General features: G+C 41.9%; 1 protein-coding gene across 7 annotated transcripts in view; it reads right to left on the bottom strand.

Annotated features, from left to right (window-relative positions):
- The window catches only part of myo16 (myosin XVI), a 66,917-nt gene that overhangs the window by 17,194 nt on the left and 23,361 nt on the right, over positions 1–26,362 (bottom strand). For 5 of the 7 annotated variants that reach the window (XR_005096158.1, XM_037240099.1, XM_037240098.1 and 2 more), the window contains 22 exons: positions 25,950–26,074; positions 25,741–25,866; positions 22,903–22,978; positions 21,377–21,527; positions 21,152–21,302; positions 20,851–20,961; positions 19,160–19,225; positions 18,006–18,133; positions 16,027–16,132; positions 15,452–15,569; positions 14,726–14,873; positions 14,525–14,642; positions 13,151–13,268; positions 12,254–12,325; positions 12,020–12,161; positions 10,114–10,186; positions 7,376–7,528; positions 6,969–7,172; positions 6,156–6,231; positions 3,574–3,773; positions 2,022–2,102; positions 268–473 (listed from right to left, as the gene is read on the bottom strand). Coding sequence is in view for 6 of the 7 variants with exons in the window: in XM_037240099.1 (XP_037095994.1) it covers positions 268–473; positions 2,022–2,102; positions 3,574–3,773; positions 6,156–6,231; positions 6,969–7,172; positions 7,376–7,528; positions 10,114–10,186; positions 12,020–12,161; positions 12,254–12,325; positions 13,151–13,268; positions 14,525–14,642; positions 14,726–14,873; positions 15,452–15,569; positions 16,027–16,132; positions 18,006–18,133; positions 19,160–19,225; positions 20,851–20,961; positions 21,152–21,302; positions 21,377–21,527; positions 22,903–22,978; positions 25,741–25,866; positions 25,950–26,074 (2,749 nt within the window). In the remaining variant the exon portion in view is untranslated. The remainder of the gene's footprint in view (positions 1–267; positions 474–2,021; positions 2,103–3,573; positions 3,774–6,155; positions 6,232–6,968; positions 7,173–7,375; positions 7,529–10,113; positions 10,187–12,019; positions 12,162–12,253; positions 12,326–13,150; positions 13,269–14,524; positions 14,643–14,725; positions 14,874–15,451; positions 15,570–16,026; positions 16,133–18,005; positions 18,134–19,159; positions 19,226–20,850; positions 20,962–21,151; positions 21,303–21,376; positions 21,528–22,902; positions 22,979–25,740; positions 25,867–25,949; positions 26,075–26,362) is intronic. The other 2 variants (XM_037240094.1, XM_037240096.1) reach the window with 1 other exon arrangement.

A 26,362-nucleotide genomic window follows, 5' to 3' on the forward strand; every position in this document is an offset into this window, starting at 1 on the left:
GTTTATTTGCTGCAATGGACTCCCATCATCCTCCTCAAGTGAGCCTAGTCCGGGTCCTAATGTGCTTCCAGCAACAACAAGGAAGGTTGCCGTGACCTCTGGATGCTGGTGCTTATCTGCGAGTCATTCTTAGAACGGATGACATCATCGACAACTTCCCTCGAGTAGATCACCATTCGTATTTGTCACCTTCTCTCAATGAATACCCTCTCCACCATGTTGACTAAATGATTGCTTCCAAAACTGCAAACACACTGTCACACTGACCTGCTGAGGAATCCAGGAAAGGACAGGCGAACGGGGTAGCCGTAACGGATAGAGCGCACCATGTCGAGCACGGCGACATGGCGCAACTGGGCAGACACGTGGGAGCTGTCGAAGGTGTCAGCCTGACCGCTGGCATTGGGGCGCAGACATTCCACAAAATGGGCCGTGGAAGCCTGCAGCTTGTTGATCACCTCCGACAGTGAGTTCTGCACAGAGGAAGAGGGGGCAGAGTCAAAAATTGTTACTATAGAAACAAGACTGCCCGCGCTTTGATTGAAGACCTAAATTGACGCCTGTATAATCATGTCTGTTCTTTGTTTGACGCAGTAGAAAAGAAAATGAGGCTCTCTGTTATACTTGGTAGTGTAACATTGTTTTTTAATCTTCAAGCCCTCAGGTCTTTCATTCGTCAAATACCAACAGGATTTCCACGAAAGTATGTGTTGAATAAGAGTAATGGCGAGAGTGAGGGGGGGGGAGGCAAATTATCAAATCAAAGTTATGTACCAAAGGAAGTTGTGATATAACTGTGACTTCCTGTGGCCCAAAACAGAATATGTGGTCTGAAAATATATGGGCGGCTATTAAAAAAACAGGAAAGATTTTAACCCAAAATATGCCAAGAAGATTTTTAAATTCAATATTTTTGGCAGAGTTTGGATAACCAAGAGTATAGCATAGTATACAATAGTACGAGAATAAATTGCAAAATCTTTGGAAGAAAAATGCCAATGCAATAAAAGATTAAAATTGTATTATTTCTTTCCATAATGAAATACCAAATGAAATCAAACTAAATTAATATTACCCAAAAATAACGAATGTTATGAGGAAAATAATGTGAATAAGAATTAAGGAAAACAATGGAGGAAACCATAAATTATGGTCAACTGTATTTTTAAAAAAAAGTTATTTTTGTCATTTTTGGAGACAGAAAGCACTATCAGAAAAATTGAAATATTTTCCAGGAAATACATAAAAATATTACAAGTTTTTAGATGAGATTTAAGTTCTAAAACTTCAAAATAATTTGTTGTTGTTTGTGTAGTGTTACAAGAAAAATGCGAGGAAATCATATTGATATTCTTTTGAGTAGAAATACTGAAAAATTCCAACCTGTCCTTTCTTTTTAATTTTGCCCCAATCATCCTTTGGACTCAAGCACCCTTAAACCCACATGAAAACAACAGCATGCTTGGCCACTTCCCAAACGTCACCCTCACACTCGGCATACCTTCCGATTCCCGCCCCTCGACTGCGAACGTCATCGGCAGCCCTCACATGGCCGAATACGCGTGTGCTGGCGGGATTCGCAGGAATTCACGTCACACAGCACTTGCTGTCCATTGTTCATTCATTCATGAGGAGGGCTTCAAGCATGGTAAAGCATCATTCTTCAACCTCCCCCCCCTCCCCTTCCCTGGGGGACTCTTGGACCACGCGTCCACAAGGTCACTGTGATTGTGAAACACACTGGCCTCATTCAAAACACAGGCGCTCTTTCTCCAAGGCGCCTTCTACGGACTTGCATCACTGGCAGGCACTGGGCTTCCCTATTTTTAACAAATTATTGTTAGGTGACTAAAGTCACAAGCCTTTATGACTACGTCGATCAAAGTAAGAGGAAACTAGAGCCAAAAATTTCGATTCCTTGGAAACAAGATTGGACGGACCTAATATACGAACTGCATCAGAAATATCGTTACGCAAATAATAACGCTTATTGCACGAGTGATGGATGTGCATGTCGTTACCCTCAGCTGGACCGCCACTGTGAAGGGACCGCAGCGCTCTAATCGTTGAAGGAAGGAGCTGGAGCCTTTCTTCTTCAAGATCTGACAGTTGAAACAAAGTCGGAGAGACACGCATGAGTAAAACAAGATTTTGGATGGTTTGAAGGCAATGTGATTTGGAGACGAGCTCTCATTGCCATGGCAACCCCGCAGCATCATGTGAAGTGGTGTGGTAAAATTTGAGGACGAGCTCTTTTTTTTGTGTGTTTTGCTATTTGAAGATAAAATCGCCACCACTGCTGTCAATTCATCGCTTCAGCTTATCTGACGTTAGCGAGCATCACATTGCTTGCTCTTTAGCTTTCCAGCGACCTCCTTGACATTTTAATTTCATTCATGAGAAGAATACACCTCGAAAGTTCACCAAACCACCATGACACCATGAGAGATGGGAAGAAATCAACAGAGATCACAAGACCTCAGTTCAACTGATCTTGTAATTGTTTTGACATCAGAGCACTTCTCAGACACACGTTTGGCCTTCTCAGAAGCAAAGTGTCAATTTCTCACCAATTTAAAGCCCGATTTCACATCTTTCTTTTTAATTCATTTCAGTTTGTGTCTTCTCTGTGATGTGTCAAATTTATGAGCCTTTTATCCACTTTACTGGGTCTTTGAAAAGTTTTACTATACAACACTGACAGTTTTACCATTTAATATAGAAGTTGTAGAAGAAAAAAAAAAATCAGAGCAAAGGCCGTTTTCTCAAGTAGATGTCAGCTAAGTATGAATGAGCAATTATAGGTTATAATGGAGTATGTTTAGATAAAGTTATCATATCAGAGTGTGTTGCTTTCAGGATGTCCCATTATGAGCACAACATTGTGGCCATGCAATCGTAATCAGCACAATGAGTTTCTCATGCCTGACTCGACACATGGTATTTATTTGCTTATAGCGAGCCCACCACTGCCGCATTACCTGGTGTTACTCTACAAGCCTGGAAGGGCAGCACTGGGTGTTGTAAGGCTTCTTATGTAAACTCGTGCGCAAAATGGCTAATGAGCCACAGAGACAGAAGGCCGGAACCCCAGGAGGGTACATGAGCAGGAAGTGTCTTTAGTCACATGTGCGTGAGGGAAATGAGCTTTCCAAAACAACAAAACTTATGAAATAGAAAAATGGACTAGAATGCATCACATCATTTGATGAAAGATGACCTTTTGTTAAAATGGGAAATTAAATTAATTTCAATTGTGCCCAACAAAGTTTGTGCGCGTGGGCACGCAGGGTGGCCAGACTTTTTTTTTTTGTCAATTTGGTCCATACAAACAAATCCAATTCCCAGAGGTTTAAAAATAGCCTGTGGTGGGAAGTAGTTGAAATCAGACCATCGTGTTTGTTTCTAAAAATACAATGGTTCTATTTCCATTGATTGTTAGCATCCGCCTAATTCTAATAACAAGCTCATGACTGGTTGTATCAGGGACATCCTTCCACTCATCAATTAGGCCGTGGCTACTGAGATTTATTTTGGTAAGTCCCGAACACACTGCTTTGTGACCCAGCATACCTTGGTGAGGTCATGGTACCGCCGGTGGGGTTGGGGAGGCGTGCTGGCCAGGTTAGGTGGTGGTGGTGGTGGTGTACTGTTGATCAGCAGAGAAGCTTTGGACCCCCTGAGCCCGACCCGGCCCCGGGTCGCTGGGACCAGAGAACCGGTCTGAGTCAACTTGGCTAGGAAGAGCTGCCGCAGCAACACGCTCTCGCTGGCTGTAGGGTACAAAGCACACAGGGAAGAAAACAAGCATGAAAAGAAGCAAGCGATTGGTGGAAACTGGGGGGTGGATGGGAGAAGAATCAAAACCGGGGAGTCAGGGTGGGAGGGCCCCATGTAAACAATTAGAGAGCACGTGGGCTTTTCCAGAACAACACGTTTACATGACATTAGAAACATTTAATTGCTGGGTTAGGGCAATTGACACACGTGGGAAACAATCCAAATGAAAGATACACAGAACAGACAAAAAAATGACTGATGGATCCACAGGCACTCAGTCCGACTGACACATCAACAGAAAAATGTTAATCGGACCGAAAAGATACCCGGAAACACCTTAGTCCAAGATTAAGATGCACGGAAATGCCTTAGTCTGACTAAAAGATACACAAAAACATCTACAGTATGTTTAAATGAAATATATATAGAAAAACTTTGGTTCTGAAAGATACACGGAAACATGCTAGGCCGGCTTGCCTTAGTCTGACAGACAGATTTACAAACACTTATTTGTCCGACCAAAAGACACTGGCGGAGCTAGGATTTTTTTCCTTGGGGGGGGGGCATGGGGTGGCCAAGGATAGATTTTTTTTTTTTTTTTTACAAATTCCCAAATTCTTCAGAAAACACTAATGAAGATTCAATATATATCCTATACGGGGAACAGGGGAAAATGTAGAAGAAAAAAAAAACTAGAAAAAATAATATGAATATTACCACAAGTCAATTATCTGGCCTGGCACCCAAGGAGGTACAAGCATGTTGCGGTTTCGCCAGTTCCAAAAGAAAGAATGAAATATTTGTAGTCTGACCTAAAAGATATGCATAATATCTAGATTCAAGTGAGAGATCCATGGAAACATTAGCTGACTGATGAGTCATAAAAACGTACACGTTAGTCCGACTGGCAGGTGCCGGGAAATACCATAGTCTGACAAAAAAAAAAAAAAAATACACTGAAACAATTCCTCCAAAAATCCCCTTATAAAAGAGTATGAAAGATGTCATAGCGCCGTCTATTGTAGATCAAGTAATATCTTATCGAGCAACAACAGAAAGCTCACTGAACAACAAATGCAACAAAGTGAGTGAGAGGGAATATTTGATTATAGTCAGGTAATGAGCAACAAGAAAAAAAAACAATCATTTAAGTATTTTAAGGACTTAATTACACAGCTCTTCAGGGCTAATTGTCTTTTGATTTAAAGCAATCACTTACATAGATCTCATCAACTTCTAAAAGCTTAAAGGCTTAGCGAGGGAAGTCGCAAGCCGCATTCAGAACAGAACCGGCGCACTGTGAAGGACTGGAGGCTTCTCATTCGTTTAAATCAGCGCCAGTCAAGTGGGGCAACTCAGGGCACCAACTTCGGGTCGTCACGCTACGCTCGGCAACAAAACGTCAAACGTTGGTCAGTCCCTCAAAGTCGATTACTGCTTTTTATGTGATTGGAATAATTAATGACGATTGTGTTGCATTTTATCAAACAAAACTGTTCTGAAAACAGTCCTTGTATTTGACGTATTTTGGTTCTCTGCTTCCATGGTCCATACCACAATTAAAAGATTAAAACAAGGATAGTCAAAATATTATGAGAATATATTTGTGATAGTAACATAATGTCATCAAGTCATACTATTTAGAAAAATAAATGAATGTACAAAAAAAAAACAATTTGGAGACAAAAAAAATGTTAAATGTGCAGCTCTGATTGATTTGATCAGCTTGGCAGATATTTCATGCTAAATTGGTGATCAGTTGTGTCATAATTAGCAGATCATGCAATGACGTCATTTGCAAAATAAGACATTACCGCAAACACAATCTTGTTCACTGCAGGTACACTTGTTTCTATTTTTTCCAAACCATTTTTTTTTCTCTATTTTTCATTTTCAGTGTGGCCCTAACACGCCTCAAAATGTCCAGAAAATCAGGGGGAGGAAAAAAGAACGTCCCAATGTAATCTCGGTATTGTGTTAACACCTTCTGTTTGCGATTTGAATGCCTGCGCTCGCCTGGTCGCTCGAAGGAGGACAAGGGCCAAGTGTGAATGAAGGCCGGGCCTTTAGAAGATTAGCCACATCATGGAAATTGAAGCAATTAGGCTGCTGGACGCACAAGCAAGGCTGGCAGTGGCACAACGACTCGTCTGTGTCTCGGGAGCTGCGACACCTCACATCTGGCACCTTCATCGACAATACATGCACACAGACACTGCTGTCTGCAGCATACGCCGTGACACACACACACACACATGCCCTCAGACAGAGAGTGTTTTGGAGCGCTGTTGGTTTAGACATGAGTGGATCTTTGTGATCAAGTATGCGCTGACGCAACAATGTGCTCATATGCGCGCTGCTCAGCGAGTACTCACACTTCATCGTAAACAAGATGTTCTGAGGAAGGGAGTCCTTGTTTTTTATGAGCGATCCTGTGAGGTCATAGGCAATCTGAAAAAGGAACAACAACACAGAATTAGGATTGTTTTCGCCGCAAACCCGAGGGGGAAAGTATGTTTTAAAAAGATCACGTCTGGAGGAAATGGCCTGACGCATGATAATAACAAGGCACAAATTCTAATAAAGTATTATGAAGTTCTACTGCACTTGTTGGACATGACGTAGATTATTTGGATGAAAAGAAAAACAGTTTTTATTTGAAGAAAAAAAAAAGCTCTTCATATTAATATTCTTTATAATAGAAGAAACTAATGGAACTAATGTTTTCTATGAGGTGGCGCCTCTATTATGTCCGCGAAGAGGGTGCCTGGGTCAATGGGACTAAAAAAAAAAAACTTGTTTTGCATTTTCGCTGAAAGAACGGTGACATAAAAGCACCGTATTCCACCTTTTTCGTAAATGTACTTTTATGACTAGATGAATTTGGATTCAAAACAAGGTCTTGCTTTTATTCCTCCGTAACATTGCTCATAAAGCAGACCGCAGCTAATTTTGCTATTCGGGGGCCATTTATTATTATTTAACTGTATAATTAGGATTTCATAAACACTGGACAGACAAATATTCATTCGATCTTATCGGGTATTGCGTGTAACTGTGTCAAGCTCACTTATGTTGTGCTGCTTTTTCCATTGTTCAACTTGCTTCGGGCATCGTGAAGACAACACCGGATTGGAGCATGCATCGGTTCAAATGAGACAACAAATGTTGGCGTTCATTTTTCTGACCTGTCCTGTATAATGGCGGACAGTAAAGGTGGGGCCTTGATCTTTGGGCGGGGGGTTTCCGTTGCCATCTTTGGTGGTGAAGGAGAGGCCGTGCGTCGGGTTGGACTCCAGCTGGCCGGAAAGCCTCTTGTAGAGGTTCTGCTCCGTCGGCCAAAGACTCTGACTCTCCTCGTCCAATACGCTGAGCAGTCCTTGAGGCTTCTGCTTTGCAAAGAGACGCCGCCGTTGTTACGCTACCATTCATCCACGGCTGGAACGTAATGTTTGTTACAAAAATTATTTCTAATTATTGTGTTTATTTCTATTGTGCAAAGGGGATGCATAAAATGATGACCTGGCCAGAGAGGGTCATCGCATTATCTACATGACATGTTCACAAAGTTAACACGAGCCCGAACGGACAATACCTGGAGAAAAAAGTCCAGAGTAGATGGACGGTTGCTGGGGGATGGCGAGGTCTCCATGGCGATGCCCTCCTGTAGACACTCAGCCTGCTCCTGCTGGAATAGCACCTCGGAGACGTAGCGCCTCAGCCGCTCGTTGGTCATGTTGACACACAGCTGGAACGCACACAACAAACACTTAATAAATCTTCATTGCACATGGAGAGTGTCTTTTTGTTTGACAGCCATTACAAAAACAATTTGGGGGGGCCCCTCAATGGGATGTAATTGATAAAACTAGACATGTAGTGAAATGATTAAAAGAGAAAGAGGCCTTCCTCAAATGACAACGACGCACGAGTTGTACCAGGAGTTAAACTATCGTTCTCGGCACAGGGAGGAATGGAACAAAAGCTGTGTGTTGCGATCTTGTGGGGAAGTCACAAGTTTTACGGAAGATATACATGTCATGCTTTAAACTCTAGGAAAACGCTTAAACATGAATTAAGGGCATCTTTCACAGTAACGAGTAAATTGGTCGATTATGGCCTTACAAATATCGGCTGAATAACGGGCCGACCTTTTGACCTTTTTCAGCAGTTTTACACAATGCTGGTTAACTCCTTATTGCACATATATGGACTACTTTTAAAACGGTAGTTTCTCACCCTCCGAGCTATTCCACGCATGACACCAATCTCTGACTCCCTTTGTACGATGCATCTCCTTCTTTATAACTCGAGCAATTCACGTCTGATCAAGCTCACGTGTACGTTCCGCTTAAAATAAACAACGCACTGTACATCCTGTTCGCGACCGTGACGGAAAATCATGTGACTCAATGGAGCCGAAACGGATGTAAACAACAAACAGGACAGGCCTGCAGATAACGTTTACGGCCCGAGTGCACTTCGAGACACAGGTGAGCGCACTCCTGTTTTCCTCTCAACTGTGTTTGCCTGCTTTATTTCGGGCCGTATCGCAGCGGGTGCTTGATTGAGTTAACTCATTAGCAAAGTGCTGAGCAGGTACAACACACACACACACGCACAAATCGTTGATTAACAAGCACTAATGACCCTGATCATGCTGTGTGACTGAGTGTATGTCGGTCAGTGCCTGTGTGTACAAACAGTGTGAGGATTTGTTTGCCAGTGACATGTGCACGACAACGAGGAGGGATTACACTTATCCATCCATTAATCCTTTATTTTCGATTGAAGCTCAAACTTTTAAGTGTCAGTAAACATTTTTACTGAAATAATGATCTCTTCTTCATTTATTCCCAAATGAGTCACCCAGTTTGTCTTTGAAATATAGATTTATAAACCACCAGACTAATAACCAACAGATCCTTGTTGGCATTAGACTCAGTCAATCACAAAAATATGTCGCCCTTTTATAAAGTTATGTGGAAACGAGCCAACAACAAACGAGAGCAAACAAAATCATACCGATTGACTTTGGAATTTGCTCTTGAGAACCATTATTTTTGTTCATGGCGGAATTCTTGTACAGGATTATTTGGCCGAACGAGCACACGAGTGGAGTTGTCAGACGCTGTTAATTAACACAGAAGGAATGCTAACACACAGACAGTATTGACTGGATCGTCTCAATCTTATTCCTTCGCACTTCTTACTCTCCTCCTGACCTTCTTTTTACTTGGATTAGACAACATGTAGAGGACACGTAAGGACACACGCACACACACTACAGTTGATAGAATGCCACAGTCTATTGACATTGCATGCCAAAAATGAGCACACGGTGTGTTTACACCTCAGACAATGGGCGCTGAACAGACTGTACCTTCATCAAAAATTTCATACATGACTGGCAGAAACAAAGCACGCAAAAAATGCTGCTTGAGTACAGGTAAGTACATATTTGCTAGATTAGCACTTCGCAAAACAAACAAATTACGGAACGCATAAAGTCTATACCGGTTGCTTAATTACCTTTATGTAAATAACATTTAAAAGAATGTAAAAGAGTGTTAATTAGTCGGTAGTTTTACCCTCAAGAGGGGCTTGGGGATAGTTGCGTTCAGACCCTCATTGTTCTGAAACACGACTATGTACGTAATTATTTACACGTGAATGTCAGTTTGCTGTAGCCATTGTGATTCACACACACAGACACACAGAGACACACACATGCACAATAAGCAAGCTAAATGAGGTTGTCGGGTCATGCGAGGACGAGTGAAAGTCAAGCCTAGTCAACCGCAGGCTTCACATGATTCGTTACAATTAGAGACTAAAAATGTTCCAGAAGCAGACGATGACTGTTACACTTCTTTGTAAATGATTAAACCACATTCCAGAGATGTCAGTCAATCATGTTAGTCTTCGGAACGTCACAAGGTTGAATTGTACAAATAGTTAAACAAGCGTTGGCTGTTAACAGTATAATATTTTTGGATGTCAAGCGTCTTTGGGTGTTTGAAAAGCGCTATACAAATTTAATGAATTATTATTATTATTATTATTAATATAGGCAAAGTATTTTTGCAAATAATACACAGTTAATGTCACGTATTCTTAAACAAGGTCACAGTATAATAAATCATGTCAAGTGAAAGTTAAAGCAAAAGTAAATATAAAGTGGATGAACACACAACATTCCGGATCATTGTCATAAGAAAAACTATTAAGATTATTTGGAATGCTGCAGTTGTGTTGTTTTTTAACAAATACTTTACAAGATATACCTAAACACAATAACATCCTAATATGTATTGTAATTGTTTTTCTAACCTGTTCATATCTATTCCTCTGAAATTCTTCAAAACCAAAGACATCCAGGATTGCAATTTCAAAGGCAGGGTCACTGAAAGACATTCAGACATCGAAAAGCATGTCAGACACATTTTCTTGAGCGCATACATCATCATTGACAGCAACTTTGATAAAGAATTTTCTAGTTGGTGCGTGCCATGGACACTGTGAATGTAGTAGTACATTCTTTTCTGTGTACGTAAACAAGTAAACAAGACAAAAACATTCCAGAAGTTGAACTTCAGTTATCTAACTGTGTAAAACTGGCTTGGCAAACGTGCATCCTCCAAGGTTATTATTAAAACTGAACATTTTGTTCATGAAATAAAATAAAAACAAAAATGTCCTTCGTTGTCATCGTGATCATGCAGTTTTTTTTTTCAAAAATAAAAACAAGCAAAAGCTAAACTGATAGTGCTTTTTAAAAAAAAAAAAATAATTACAAAGCCACCCTGAAAATTGATTAACCAAATAAAAAATTAAAAAAAGTAAATTACAAACTAACCATAATTGAAATGCCAAACCCATGATAACGTGCCCTTTACACACTGAACTTAGTTGGCCGCATTGTGCCGTCATCAACCCCATTCATTGTGTATGTAATGAGGGGCAGGGACTACGGGATGCGCGGGTGCAGGAGGTTTCAAGCCACAGCACGTCACCTCAAATTAAAAATTAATCGATTCTAGAGTAGTGTCGCCGTGAATTAGCAAAGCCAGCAAGGTGAACTAATTTAAATTTGCGTTGAACTCTGCCAAGCTACTCGTTTTGAAAGGTCAGGCAGAAAAGTAGACGCTCCCAAAACTGAGGGATTACTTGGAACACTGCTGGAAATTAAAAGCCATACAATGTGACAGAGTTCGTCATAACATGCAAATAAGAGCCACCTCTGGTGTAACATCAGACGACACAACAACGTTAAGCACGTGCGCGAGTATGATACGACAAACATCCCCTTAAACCTTGGGAGCGCCCCCGAAGATGATGTTTTGCATTTTCCATTTCACTCTTGAGTGTACATACCATTCCCTGGATGTCATGAGATGCAAACTATTTGACGCCGCGCTACCAGTTTACTCGCAATGCGGGCCTTGAGGCGCTTTCCACCACGGCGAGTTTGCGGGAGGTTTTCGGGAGGCCCCCCGGTCTTGATGTGCCGACGGAAAATGACTCCCGTGGGAGCCCCTCTTTTAGACTGCTTTTTGGGGAAACGTAAGCGCCAAACCAGTGTGCGCTAATGACAGGCGGTTAAAAAGTACTAGGCGGGGCCTTAACTGACATGGTCCACGTTGTGATATAACGACTTTGTGACAGCTTTGACCCCAGCGTTAATTCCATGCGTGCCGCACGGGTTACCGCAGTTAGACAACAAGAGGAAATGGATCGAAGACACGCACCAGTTAAATTCTCACGTTCTGCTCGAGTGCATTTTACAAGCCGACTCGCGAACGTGCACCACGGCGATGCTGCAAGTGATGATTAGGGGGGGCCCATCTCGGGACCACAAAATCCGCTTTTCATTACAGACGCAGAACAGAGGCACTGTTTTTCGCTTCCTCTAGCAAATCATTATGCTCGTGTCGAAAACAGATATTTTTAAAAGCGCTCAAAAACAAAAATCTCTCCCCAGCTTATTGTTAAAGCTGGTATACAATAGAAACAAATACTGTACACCATAATAAATGTAAGTACTATATTTTGGATAAATATATAAACAGTACTGGAAAAATATGTAAAATATCGATAGCTTCAAGAAAATATTCTTTGTCAATGAAACCCAAAGGACTTGAAATATACATTTTCACTTGCCGTGACTTATCCTGTTTTCTCATGACCGTACGAACTCTGACACGATGTAACCAACCACTGTGACAAGAGTCCTTACCAAACACTGTCGTCGTGTCCTTGCAGGTAGTCGTTGATGCAGTTGACCAGGTAGCTGAAGAGTCGTCCGTAGATGGCCTTGGCCAGTTGGTCCCTGTACTGCTGGGCCATTTCCACCGTGTGGCGTCGTGTGATCACATCACCTGATAGGAAAGGATAGGTTTAGAATGTGATTGATGACACTCCGATCTAGGACTTAGGTTATATGAGGCCTTTAAACGGTGCGAGACGGTACCTTTAAAGTACTGAACATCAGAGGTGAGGGCGCTGCTTAAGTCACTGCAAGACACCTGCAGCATTCCGGCCACTGTTACGAAACGATCCTGTCAGACTTTTATTTAAAAAAATATATATATTTCATCTGAAATTCTTTTTTCTAAATTATATAGGGCTGTTAATATTTATTTACTCAAAAATATCTGATTTTTTTTTTATCCAATTTCATTTCCTCTAAGATAATTGAATATTTCCTCTTTTTTCAGGATGGTTCTTTATAAAACACTAACAAACAAAATCGGATCAATCGAAACTGAATGCCCACTGCGCTCTTGAACTACAATTAGAATACCTTTATCGTCATTGCACAAAAAAATTCCTCATTACAAAGCATAAAAGATGAGTGTGACTGGAGATAGTGCTGAGTATGTGTGACATCATGATGACCTCATGTGAGGCTCTCGCTAAATCGATCGGTGGCAGGAAGAATCATGAGGGGATTTCTCAGCAGAGCCCAAAATAAAGAAAACGCGGGTGATAGCGAGCCAGAATTCCTTTGCTGACTTCACATGTCCCTGACATCAGCCCGCTTACTCGCTTAGGCCCATGATGTCAGTTGTTTACCGCTGCACAGGGGCCGTGGAAGGGCTACTGGATGAGTAAGCCTCAGAGTGAGAGATGAAAAGCAGTCAATCGAGTTAGAGTTTATTTACAAGCGCGAGTTACCATCACCACGGTTACCATGCAACAATCTGGAACTTGGCGCGTGCCAACGGCCCGCCAGGCGCGACTTTGGAAGATCGAGATGAGAAGCCGAGGGCAAACGATGACGCGGTTGGGTGCCTTTGAAGCTCCGTGGATGAAATCGGACCCCGATCATATGCTGACTTGCGTGTGCCTTTGTGTGTGTGCTGACCTCTCTCAAGCAGCTGCAGGTCAGAAGGGAAGGCGCTATTGGCGTCTGTCAGCGCAGTGAAACGCAGATCCCCGATATGGAGCACGGCGGAGAGCAACATGAACACGGAATCCACTTCCTGGTTGACAGAGATGGTCAACAATCTAATGTAAAACTTTTACGTTCAAAATGAGGTCAACACAAGTATTGTTTTTAGAATAATACGTTCTATGGGACCCACTGGTCCAAACACGGCATTCTGATTGATGGTGATTTTGGAAAATGGAAAAAAACATAAAAGCCAGCCTTTTTTGGCGCTGAATGAAGGGAAAAAGCATCACGAACAACCTTACAGGTTTCATTGTATCATTATCACAGTAGGATAACAAATCATATTTTATAGTTATTCAGATGCAAAATAATACTTTCTGAATGAGAGTGACATAGTGGAATGTTTGGATTTGTACGGGGGTCACGATAGTGCGTTGCAAAGCGGAAAAACAACAAGAAAAACAGACGCCATTTTGGATGACCTTCACCTCGTCACCATTCTCAACACATCAACCTTCATCCTTCCATTCACACACTGCCACCATCCCCCTCTACTGTACCTCTCTGCCCTTGAGAAGAGGATTCTTAATGGAACACACCATTAGCCATTGCTCAATCTCTAAAGGGGGGGGTGGGCATAAATTTGAGGTCGTATGTGCGTGTGTGTAAGCATTACTCTGGCAGAAGGATTTTATTGATACCAGTATCAATACTTGTGCGGCTTATCTGTATTCTGGTCACTGGCAGTCCCTCATTTAGTATGTACAGTATAGCCAGCCCTCAATTTGGCCATGATCTTGTTATTTACTGTATCATCTGCACTCCTTTCAATCCGTACAAAACAACAGCAGGTTTACACCGACTGGCCACGACATTATAGGCCTTTACAAAGATAGCGCCCAGCGTCAGGGAGATGAATTTAATCAGTGTCTATCATTATGCTTGTCACTGAGGTAGACATTGCTAGAGTATAAGGCAACCGCACGGTTGCACAAGTGTGCTAAAAAAACACACCCGACTGGCATGAGTGTGTGCATGATGGATGCATGGTCATGTGAACAAGGCTTTTGGAAAAGTGGTTTGCTTTAAAACCGTTTTTGTTGGGTTACGATAGTGGCTCTTTTATACATGCATCGAAAAAAAATTGAAAAAAATGACTTATGAGTACTTACGCTGCTTGCTGCAGTGAAAACTATCAAATTTTTTTTCCCAATACTTTGCTTTGGAACTTATCAAAACAGGTGTACCTACTCAAATAGTGAACAGTGAGTTGTTGTTTTTGCAAGTAACAAGTCAATACTTTAAAAAAACAAAAACACTTGAGCATTAAGGTCATGTCAATACCTGCTTGTTGAAGCCCACAGCTTGAAAGGCTTGCTTAAGAGCGGCAAGACGCTCCCTGCTTTCCGGAGATGCTGGAGCCACAGGAGGGCTCCCCCTGGGTAGTCCTCCACTAAGATACCTTCACAACAAAACAAACTTGCGGGTTGAAAATGGACACAAATATTGTGTTTGATACCATTACGAAGTGATGTGAGAACACACTTATGAGCCAAGATGTTACTGAGGTAAAGTGGGCTCTTCTCTTCAGGTGACAGGCCCTCGGCCATCAGGTAGAAGATGTTGAAGTTGTGTTGGTGAAGAGGACACTGGACCACTCGAGACTTCTCTAGCATGTACGTGTACACGCGTGCTGCAACGTCAAGACAGGTTCACATAAATAAATCTTTAGTAAATTGTGATTGAGTGGATGTTAATATACTTATTGGTCAAACTAACTGGAGGAAAGCAGGCACGTAGTAGTGCATATATGAGTTTTTATCGCCCCCTGCTGGAATTTCACATCATCGCACACAAAACTGTAGTGCATTTGTTTCAGCAGTTAAGTTTTATTTGAGTACATTTACAGTGCAATTTGCTCAGGCAGACTGAATTTTTTTTCGTCATTATCGTATTTATTTATTTATTCATGTATTTATTCATGCATTTATTTATTTATTTATTTATACATTTATTGATCAGAATTAAATTGGAAATGTATTTGTCACCCTTTATGCACTTTGTAAGGGTTTAATTTTCTGAGTTCTGGTTAGATTGTTTAACGAGTGTAGACAATTTTCAACAAATACAACAGAAAATGTACTGAAATAAATACTACTAATAAAACGTGAAAAAAATATCACATATTTTCATTCATTTGAAATTCTACAAGGTTCATGTTGTAAACAGACAGCTGAAATGAAATCCCCATTTTAAAGATGCATTGATTACCTCTAAGCAGCGTTCTCCTCTTCTCACAATACTGGATGGTCAACAGCTTGATAAAACGACTGGAGTTGTTGTTCTTCTCTGTCCTTGCGTGCCCCAAAGCCTCCAGAATACAATTCACCTGCATCATTCAAAAGAAAATTTTACATTTGAAATCCATGGTTGCCCGCGTTTTAATTCCCACCACCAGGTGTCAGTGTACATCTATATACTGTCTCTTTAGTAAAGTACAGTGGAGTGCAGTATGCCAAGCGGTCTCTAGATGATAAGGCAGCACACTGACCCAGATATCACCAGCATGCATGAGGATGACTTCATCACGGAACACGGCGCTTGTTCTCACGAGCTACACGCTTTGTTAGCCAGCGGGGAGAGTGAGAGGCAAGAGCTGAGCAGGATTTAAGAGCGGCAAACACGTCATGACACCACTACCAAAGGGAATTACTACAAAACTCACTAATACTCAGCCTCGCAGGACTAAAATGAACATTTAGCATGAGCGGGATCCTTGCGTATTGTGAATGAAGCCTTCAAAATGTAGAAATAACTAAATAAGAAATCCAAAGATTCAAACTTACGTGTTTCATTCTGGATTCCAACGCGAAGCCTTTAGGGCTGGATCTGGCTGTCAGGTGTCGCACGATGTGCTTACAGGCCTCCGTTTTCCCTGAACCACTTTCGCCACTATAAGACACAAAAAGGAAAAGGGTAGACAAAGAGTCAATTGTAATGTGCAGCACACGGTCGATGTCATCCACATTGATGATATTTGTAATTTGCATACATTTATATTTCCATCATTAGTGAAGTCCCCGTAAGTGTGTTTCTAAATACATGAAACATGTTTCAAGCTAAATGTCGAACTCAAATAATGTGAAATTCTTTATAGTGGACTTCCAGGATATTTGCATAAAAGCTTCAGAAAAGCCAAAATGTGCCCCATATAGGTTATGTTTTGACATTCTCAATGATCCCTTTCTCACAAGAGTAGGTGTTGAGTGTTAGTCATCACTAGGTTCCATACGTGTGTCATCACATGCAGCACGACATCATCCACCCACTTCTTCATTAAAAACACCATCCTACAGCTGCTTATCTCGTAACCCGGCTCCAGTGCTCGGCACAGCCCACGTAGTGTTACCACTACGTCTGGAGGCCTGTTGTACGACATAAGGTACCGACCACCGTGTTGCGTGTCGTGACACATCCGCACGCAGTTGCAGCAGATGGCTGCAGAAGGTCAGGAGGCCTCCCTAATGACAGCAGTGCATTGCTCGCTTTGTGAGTCCCGCTGAGTGCCAGCCTCTTTTCTTTGAACACTTATTAGACTCCAAGGGCATTCGGTTAGCGAGCTGGCCTCGGGGATTATGGCCGTTGATTGAATGTCTGTAAACATGGAAGGAGTGTGCAAGGCCAGGACCTTTGCAGCTTTGGGGTGGCCAATTGCACTTTACAGTCTTGAGGAAGGGCAGATATTTTGCTTCAACACTTTGGATTGGGGATGATGCAGAAAGGCTTAAGGTTCAGTTTGTATTGGTTTCTGGTGATGGATAAGAAAATTGCATTGGGTCAATAAATAATGATGAAAAAAGAAAAAATATTACCTGTATTGATCCACCTGAGAGGAAATAACACTATTATTGTTGGCAGCGCACCTACACTACGGCATAAATATTGGCTTATCCTGATTTTTGTGTCAGTACAGTCTTCACTTTGTTTGTCAATTTAATAGACTTGACTTCACCAAGCTGGGCGTCCCAGAGCAGCGAGGGCGTTTCCTTGGAGATGTTCCCGGCGGAGTAACAATTAGGTGGCAGAAAATCCGTTTAAATCTTCTCCTACTCAGACCATCGTTAAAGACTTGGACTTTGAAACTGATGCCAAGACAGTTTCTGTGTACAGTATTGGTATTTTTAAAAAAATCCGACACTGTACGCACCGATACCACAACCCTTTAGCTGTCCGTGTGTGTGGAAATACTATAAAATAAATGAATAAATAAATACAATTCACAACTCCTTGCTGCATAAATCAGGAAACAAGAAAACACAGACCACCGACTACAAAAATATATCTCCTGTCTTTTTGAAAAATGTCTAAGCAAAACCAGCAATTGTGAAAAAGGAGCGAGATAAGCAAGAAATGAGAAAAAGAGAGCAAACGGCAGGACGAGAAAGGTCAATGTCCTAGCATGGATGTGTGTGTGTGCGCAAGTGTGCGTGCGCGTGAGGGAGATGGATAGCCTGTGGCCAGGGTGCATTAACTCACTGCCAGATTGGTTACAACTCAGCAGGAATGCTACGGGAGAGCTGAAGCGAAGCGTAATTGCAATCAAGGGGCGGCCTCCATCAGGCCAAGTACAAAGAGTGCGACAAGCCCCCAAACACACTCGTCGCTGTGCGTGTGAACGCGAAACAGACTATTTATTTCTCGAGGGGATGTTTAACAGGTGTTGAAACAGAACGGGGCAAATTTTATTATCTTTTTTGCAATTACTTTGCTCCGCTGACTTTTTTTGCTTCAGTGCAACTAGGGCGGTTCGCATTGGGACACAAACCTCAGGATGAAACATTGGGGTCGTCTCTCCTGGAGCATCATGTGGTAAGCTCGCTCCGTCGAGGAAAAGATGTGAGGGGGAAGAGAGGAGCATAGGCGGCCCGTGGAGCTCAGGTACAACTGACTCACCTGTGAGAGACAAACAATCCATGATTTAATTGTTAGGTTGCAAAGTGACATCATCGGGTGAGTAATTCACACCTTGTTGGTGATCGTATGAAATAAGCAATCATTCCTTTGACATACATGCCCCCCAAAAAAACAATAAAAACCTAATTAAAAAATAAAACAATAAAAATTAAAATAAACAAAAATAAATGTAATTGAGAAAAATTTTGTTTTCAGTGAAAGATGTACCCCTGCTGACACGGTTTATTATTATTATTGGAGTCTTATTCTATTGTTCTCTTCACAGCACAAGAACAAAACAAGTTTCGACCAAGGTCTTAAAACGGCAGTCAACTTTGATATCCTGGCTGGTTACTGGTCTGAGCACGTCGCAAGCCACCAGACGTGAGAGGGTGACAGACAGTGAGCAGATCGCGGATGTTGTGACATATGTCCTTCTAGCACCTCCCAGAGGGATAGCGCTTGGCAAGAGAAGATGTCTCCTCCGATCAAGTCCAAATCTTCCTAATGTGCCTTTTGGAATGAAGTGCATGGACGATGCCTTTTATTCCATTTGTTTCGAATTCAATTTCGGGATCTGCACCCGGCTCCACCCTTGATTTCTTGATGCACAGTCAGCCTTATGCTGTGCTTTGCTGACAGGAAGAATGCATTATTTATCAACCACAAGGTCCATTTCACATACTTATGTCTCTCTGCTAGGCAGCCAACATTATTGTGCAACTTTTAATGTGTACTACAAGAACTTATCCAAGGTAAAAGCATTTTTACAATCTGGGAAAAATTCTAAGAAAATTGACATCATTAAAATATTATGTAATAAGTAAATCAACAACTAACATCATCATATGAATATTTTTTTCATGTTGTGTATGTGTTAATGTCCTGCGATTGCGCAAGAGGGTGTACCCTGCTTCTTGCCTAAGGCTAGAATAGGTTGCCATTCACCCGCAACCCTAACGAGGATTTGAAATTCATACCATGCATGTATGTTGTGTTCAGACAGTTTTATCGTAACATGCTTACCAAAGTGGAGTAGATGGGCAGCTCTTTGTTTGGGTTGACCAGCAAAAGAATGTGTCCAATGTAAGTCTGCAGGGAGCCAAAAAAAAAAAAAAAAGGATTGTTAAGTCACTATGCCAACTGAATCTTTTTGTTTTTTTTGGCAATTGGGGTTAAACAGTTGTAGAATAAGCAGAACATGAGCGTAGAAATCACCATTTGCCACTCAATACATAATTTGCACCCTCCTGTACACGCACACTCTTTAAAGTGAGGCATTACCCTCTGGGTCAAGAGCAGGGGTGTCAAACTCATTTTTTCCGCGGGCCGCATTGTAGTCATAGCTTCTTTCGGAGGGCCATTATGACTGTCAACCCAAATAAATGTATGAGCACCTTATATTATATCCAGTAAAAGCTATAAAACAAACTGACAAATAACTCCTTTTCAAATCAGACGAGTAGAAACTGGTCAAATATTTTTAAAACAGATATTAAAAGTGAAGACAATTTGCAATTCTAGTAATGACACAAATTTGCTGCACAATTTGTCTTTGCGGGCCACTTAAAATGTGGCGGGCCGTATCTGGGCCCCCGGGCCTTGAGTTTGACACCTGTGGTCTAGAGTCTCAAGGGACCTTTGAAATCTGGAAGAGTACATTGGCCTTGCTGGTTCAAGGTTGATGACCTGAACATATTACGTCTTTACGAGGTTTACTAGTGTGTCCGAGAGGGTAAACAACTTTCAGTGCAGTCACGCATGAGTGACCAATCAAGCCATTGTTATTGTTGATGACTGCGGTCCACAGCTTGAACGGATGCGCTCTTGTGAGTGTGGAGGGTGGGGGGCTTCTTGGTTGCTGGCAGCAGGTGAAAGAACTCTCATCAAAAGTGTCCACCCTGCTGGGAGCATATGGAGCAGTCTTTGTCCTCACTATTACAAATGAAGGCTATTGTTGAGTCGGATATTACTTTTATATTTCAACTTCTCCAATGGGTGTGTACTTAATACAAATGTCTTAAACTGTCATTTAGTTGGAAAAAAAAAACAGGTCATATGCATGACATGTTAACTTCAATTCAAAAGCGAAATCAACAAATACATCCAAGGCTGCCTGAATTGTGTTTAATTGACACAACTGGATCGCAACGCGTGGGCGTGTTTTTTGTCCCTGAAGGTGAAATTGCACTCAATTGCATCAAGCGTGCTGCGACATCGCCGTGATTGCAGCATTTTCCCCAGCATAGTCCTTCTGTGTTTGCAGTTATTTCTCCTTTCTTCCTCACGCCACTTTATTACCTTCTATTTGCCCCCCCACACACTCACACAAGCGCACACACACACTTTGGACCACCCAATCACAATCTGCGTGTGCCGTGTAGGTCAAAGTTTTGCGTTGTAGCACGTTTTCCCAATGGACGAACACGGGTAGGAGACAAGGAAATAGCATGCCGTTAAAATGGGTGCAATTGTTAAAAGATGAAGGCAATTTAACCCTGAATGCATCCATTGATTGCCCCTCCCCCCTATGGATCTAATTGAGATTGATTTCTTCCATTATCACTGGTGCAGACTCTGAGTTTTATTTTGCAGTGACAGACAGCAGCATTGCCAAGAAGCGGAACAAAGTATCGGGCGGTTAAACCTAAAAACCTGTTTAAATAAATGTGCCCATTTTATTAGGCACCTCTGCATGCTCAACGGCAGAGACTTACATATATTTGGTCGTTGCCAAAACGCTTCTGCATCTCGTAGAGCAGGCTGCGGTCGGTTAGCTCGCTGAGGGACGCCAGGTCATCGTTGGGTGCTGGAGGCATCAGCTTCACCTTAAGAGAAATTGAAATTGTCAGTTCTAATGACAGCAGCAGGCATAAGCAAGGTGAACTTTGGTCGTTGCATTCTATTAGTTCACCACTAGATGGCAAGTGCATTTTACACCTTTAAAGGGCTCTAAAGTGTGTTTGAAGGGCAAAACAAAAAATTCACTGAGAACTCAGAATAATAAAGAGAATTTACCTGTTCCAGTTTGGTTGTTCCTGAGCTGAACGGGCCATCCAGGATGTTATCCAGCGACGGCTGCCGGCTGAGTGCCCCGCCCGCTTCTCGAAACATGGCCCACTTCTCTAGCATGCTGTCCCGTTTCGAGATTGGGATGCCCAGAGGATTCCTGTAAGATTTATAAAACTTGTAATGGTCAAATTTAAGAGCGAGGCAGGTGAAGGCGTTGAATATTTGACCTACAGGTTTTTCACAGGGGCTTTGAGGTCATGTGATCCACCATCATAGTGTTGGTCCGTGGAGAGCAGAGGGGTGGAGGGGTCCTTCAGCCTTTGCAGCCAGCAGGCTTCACCGCTCAGCAGTAAATCAGCTATGTGCTCTGATGCGGCAACGCCTGAGGACAATTGAGCCAAAATCCAAATCAAGACGCATTTAAGATACGAGCGGTGATGAATGGGACCTTGATCCTCCCAGGGGTGTATACGAGTGTAGCGAATCAGGAGCGAAATTATTAGAGTACAGTTCTACTAGTATGCGGCAGCTTTAAAAGCGTGCTGGGCTCGTGTGGGTCCTGAGGAGATGACTCGCAGTATTAAAGTTTCATGTTTTATGGCAAGTCATGAAACTTTGCCGCCCTACTCTGCCCACATGCCATTATGAAAAACCCAATTACAGGGGGTTGCAGTTTACAACAATTCCAGCACACGACTTTTGGAGGGCAGAGGAATATGTCGGTACTCACCGGCACGTTAAGCCATGCTTAGCGGTAGTTAGTTTTTTATATGATTGTTTTTATTTATGACCTATGGCCTATTTTCATAAACTGCAATTATGACATTTCAAGGTTACAAACGGCAGGCAACTAGTTTGCACAGCGATGTAAAAAAAAAAAAAAAAATGTCCCTTGGGAAGAGACGCCACAATGTGTTCCCTCCATAATGATTTTTCATTGTTTTGTTTTTATTGAATTTATCGTGTAGAGGCTAGTGACTGTCGTGCATGCGTATTTCTAATTTGCTCGTAAAAAATAAAAAATATTGTGATAGGCATGCCGACAAAATTTCCCATTCACATTTCATTCCTAAGTAGAAATATTTGACTTTGAAGCACCACTTAGGGCATTATTGGAGGCTTCATTGCAGCGGACGACCCCCCAGACTCTCATCATTTACTTCCGTTCATCACATACTGTAGGAGCGGAAGAATGGATGAAGCGCTCTAACGGAGAAAGATAGGGAGGAGGAAAGTCTCTAAGGGCTTATCTCATGTGTGTTGTGAGCCCACAAGCTAGAGAGGGCAGCTATTGATTATCGCCAGAGTGATGCGGGGCCTACACAAAATGGCCATCGGCAGAAACTCTATTTGCTTTGACACAGTGGAAAGGTTAGAGGTCAAACCTTAAAACCAGAGTCCAAGAATTTTTGTTGTATAAAGTTTTTGTAGGTTTTTTTTTTTTTAATAAAAGATAATTGCTCATCTTCAATATTGATTCTTCTCATTCTTGCTAATTGGTTTACATGGGAATTGTAAACCAATTAGCAAATAAATCAAGTCTGATTGATGAGTGCTGACATCCGAGGTAAACATTGAGCATAGGTGAAATCAGGCATGTGAAAGGTGTCAGTGACATTTATCCTCTCAAGGACTAATCATCTCGTGTAAATACACACAAGTGGCCATGCAGGCTTATTGAGGGGGATCTTTTTGTGTCTGTTCAATATGAGCACAAAGATTGTTCAAGCCATGGAAGAGCTCCATGTGTCTTTTACCTGAGGGCTTGTCTTGGTTGCAGTTTAACAGTGTAGGATTGGCTCCATGCCTCAGGAGTTGACTAACGATGCTCGTCTGGAAGACAATATAGATGGCGTGAAAACTCGCTTGGACTGTACAAGTACAATACATCTTGTGTTAAAAGCTCAAGATATTCCAGATTTTATACTGGAGTGCACCTGAATAAAACTGCTTGCGTTTCCTCATGAAGTGGCCTGAAGTATTTACAGTAATTGCAAAATTGCTTTATGTCCGAACTTGGGATGGGTCATATGGACTTAAAATGAAGTATAAAATGGTTTTCACAACAATGTCATAGTGAGCCATCACATGTCAGAGTGGAAGAAGCACCCCTCCGCAGTGCTCATTTGTCCACATATTGATGTGGCACTGACTGTTACCTCTGACCTGCACTCTTCTTCTATCTGTCTTTCAGTGTATCATCATCTGTCATACTTTTTTTTTTACGTGTTGCACTCTATGTGTGTTCATTCTCCCTGGAAAAGCTATATTATATTTAGGAGACGGGGGGGGGGCGGTGGACTCCAATGACAACACTGATGGATTAGGACCTTCTTGCCGTAAGAGAGATTGTACCACAAATTGACAATGAAAACAACTGGTACTTGAATGTTGACTCATACTTGATTTCTTACTTAATACGCAGGTCACTAATAATGACTTGTATGAATTGAAAAATAATAATTGCAATGTGGAATGAGTGCAATGCACTATTTATTATATTGCCTTAGTTAAGCTTCTTGTTTTTTATTTGACTTGTTTTGCTTTTTTTGCAGTTTCTCTTTTAAAGGCATAATTCATTCCAGTAGAGCAGAGCCAATTTTGTTTCTTCCATTAACATTTTCCAGTCAGATGCATCAAAATAATCATTAAAATTAATGGGAATAATCTTGGCTTAAAGGGGACATATTGTGGAAAATTGACTTTTTAATGGCTTGTATACAAACAGTTGGGTCTCTGGAGAGTCCGCCCACCCTTCAAGTGTGAAATTAAACAACAAAGTCAATGTGTTATCTGGCTGGTCTGAAAATGTGTTTCTGTACCTTAAGTAAGGCCAATTTACATAATAACCAACCTCACAGAATTACTCGCTAGACAACCAATATGGTTGCCAGGTCAGATAATTGACTATGATTTTTCCAGGAATATTTTTTTTTCCAACACTTCTACCTGTCTTTCATAGAGAACATATAATGAATCTTCATCAGAATTTTTTGAAGAACTTTTGGGGTTTCTAAAACCTTTTTGGTTGTTGTTTGCACACGCAACCACACACTCTCTCACTCACACACACACACACTCGCACGCACGCGCACACACACGCACACATACACACACACACAGTTTAATAAGTGGAAGCTCAGTCTGCACCCCCAGCTGTCATGGTAATTAACTTTTCTGATCCTTACAACGTTCTCCTTTCAAATGAATAAGCGACGTGACAGTTTGTAAGAGGTTTTTTTGTGTGACTCAGCGCATTCACTCTAGCAGGTGTTCAAAAGAGCTCACAACCCGTTCCACCAGCCACACACTGTCGGCTGTGCTCACAGACTATAAATACTGTCTTAGACGTCACTAACAGACCAAGATCTCAACCTTCTGGAGGACCCACGAGGACAAGGAAAAGGTCATCTGGACCCAATGACCCCCCGTGACAACGAGATCAAGCAAACTCCTAGTCAACCGAACACTTGTAAGCCGTGACAAAGAATCTTCAAAGAAGTCAACTTTAAGATGAAGCACATGGTTTCCTATTCCCAAATCTCTCACATGTACCTTCATCCTTAAATAAAATAAATTACTCCACACCCAGCAATCTAAAAGATTTCATTAAAAGGCATTTTTAATCCCCTCACATACTGTAAGTATTTGAAAAGTCTTCCCCGGTGCTTCCGCTTATCTCAAAAGCGGGAGAGCGGAACGTAATTAGCCGTGGTAATAGGGTCATACGTCTTCTTAAAGGGTGAGAGTGTGGCCTGTATGCAACATTGCACAGGGGGTCTTTGGGTTTTATGCCCCAGCTAGAGTTACACTTGGCCGTCAGTGTTTCCAGGCAACCGTTTGCTATGATGAATTCACATCAGTCAAACCTTTCTTTCCGTTTACTCGGCATGACTGCGGCAGCCATGTTGTCAAGTGGCACCAATAAGGGCCTGATTTACTAAGATTTCAAATAGCGGGTGCTAAATTGTGTGTTCACGGGTTTCAAAATTCAGCCAGGATAAACCACAAAAGGAATAAAATGGTTGGATAGACAGGATAGAACTTTCAAATGTTTTAAAAGATATAAATCTATTCAGTCTATTCCCGGTTGCCAATTTCCCTTTCAGCACTGTCTACAATCTCGTGTTTGACATTAATAACATGAAGGACAAAAATGTGCTTTCCGGCAAGATGAAGCTCAAGTTGGGACTGATTCTAAATATGCATATATTCTCTTTGTCAGCATACAAGCTCAAAGCCCAGAAATGTAATTATAAAAATCACGATGACTGTGCAACACTTGAATGTAATTTGCTTCTTCTGCTTCATAGCATCAGATCCCATCAGCTTTCCTCTGGGACTTTGCAAAAATGTCCCCTTTCCTTCAAGAGTCCACTAAAGGGCTAATCTGAAAACGCAATACCGAATCCAATACAGCTGAGGATCAATGGAGGCAAAAGGAGCAGTTTATCAGAAAGTGCAGAGTGACTGCAGGCCAGTTGGTCACACAAAAGATCCATCAATACTTCCCCATTACTCCATGACACTTGACCAATGGAGCTGCACAGTACGAAAAAAAAAAAAAAAAAAAAAGCCTAGATATGTTTTTATACCTGCCCATATTTAGCTGCCAGGTGGAGAGGTGTCCAAAAGTTGTGGGCCACAGGATGAGGATCTGCCCCGTTCTCCAACAGCACAGCCACAACGTCCCGATAGCCACTGGCACTTGCTATGTGAAGCTTTTAAAAGGCAGACGGGTTTCAATCAGATCGGTCGAAACCAACCAAAAAAAAAGTAGATCGGCTGCACGAAGGAGACTTACCAAGGTGACCCCGTCGTCATTGGGCTGATTGAGGTCTGCCCCTGCAGCTACAAGCTGTCTAATGTCAGATAGCATAGTATTGGGCCTCTGTGTCCTCATGGTGCGCATAGAAGACACATCCACACCTGTCATACAAAAAAAAACACACCAAAAATAGGTCACAGTATCCAAACTATTAAATTCAAGGTAGTCAAAGACAAGGCAGGGCATACCACATGCTTTATTTATTTATATTTCATTTGAACTAATTATAGCATGTAACTTAATGGATACACAAGAAATTAAATGAAAATACTGGACATGGTCACCCCCCCCTCACACACACAAAAAGGCAATGAATAACGTTTCCATAGCAACAGCGGGCCAGCATGCCATGTGTTGCATGGTGGTTGTGGTCCTGCAGACTGCAGGAG

This window comes from Syngnathus acus, chromosome 21, assembly GCF_901709675.1.
Source record: "Syngnathus acus chromosome 21, fSynAcu1.2, whole genome shotgun sequence".
Classification (NCBI taxonomy): domain Eukaryota; kingdom Metazoa; phylum Chordata; class Actinopteri; order Syngnathiformes; family Syngnathidae; genus Syngnathus; species Syngnathus acus.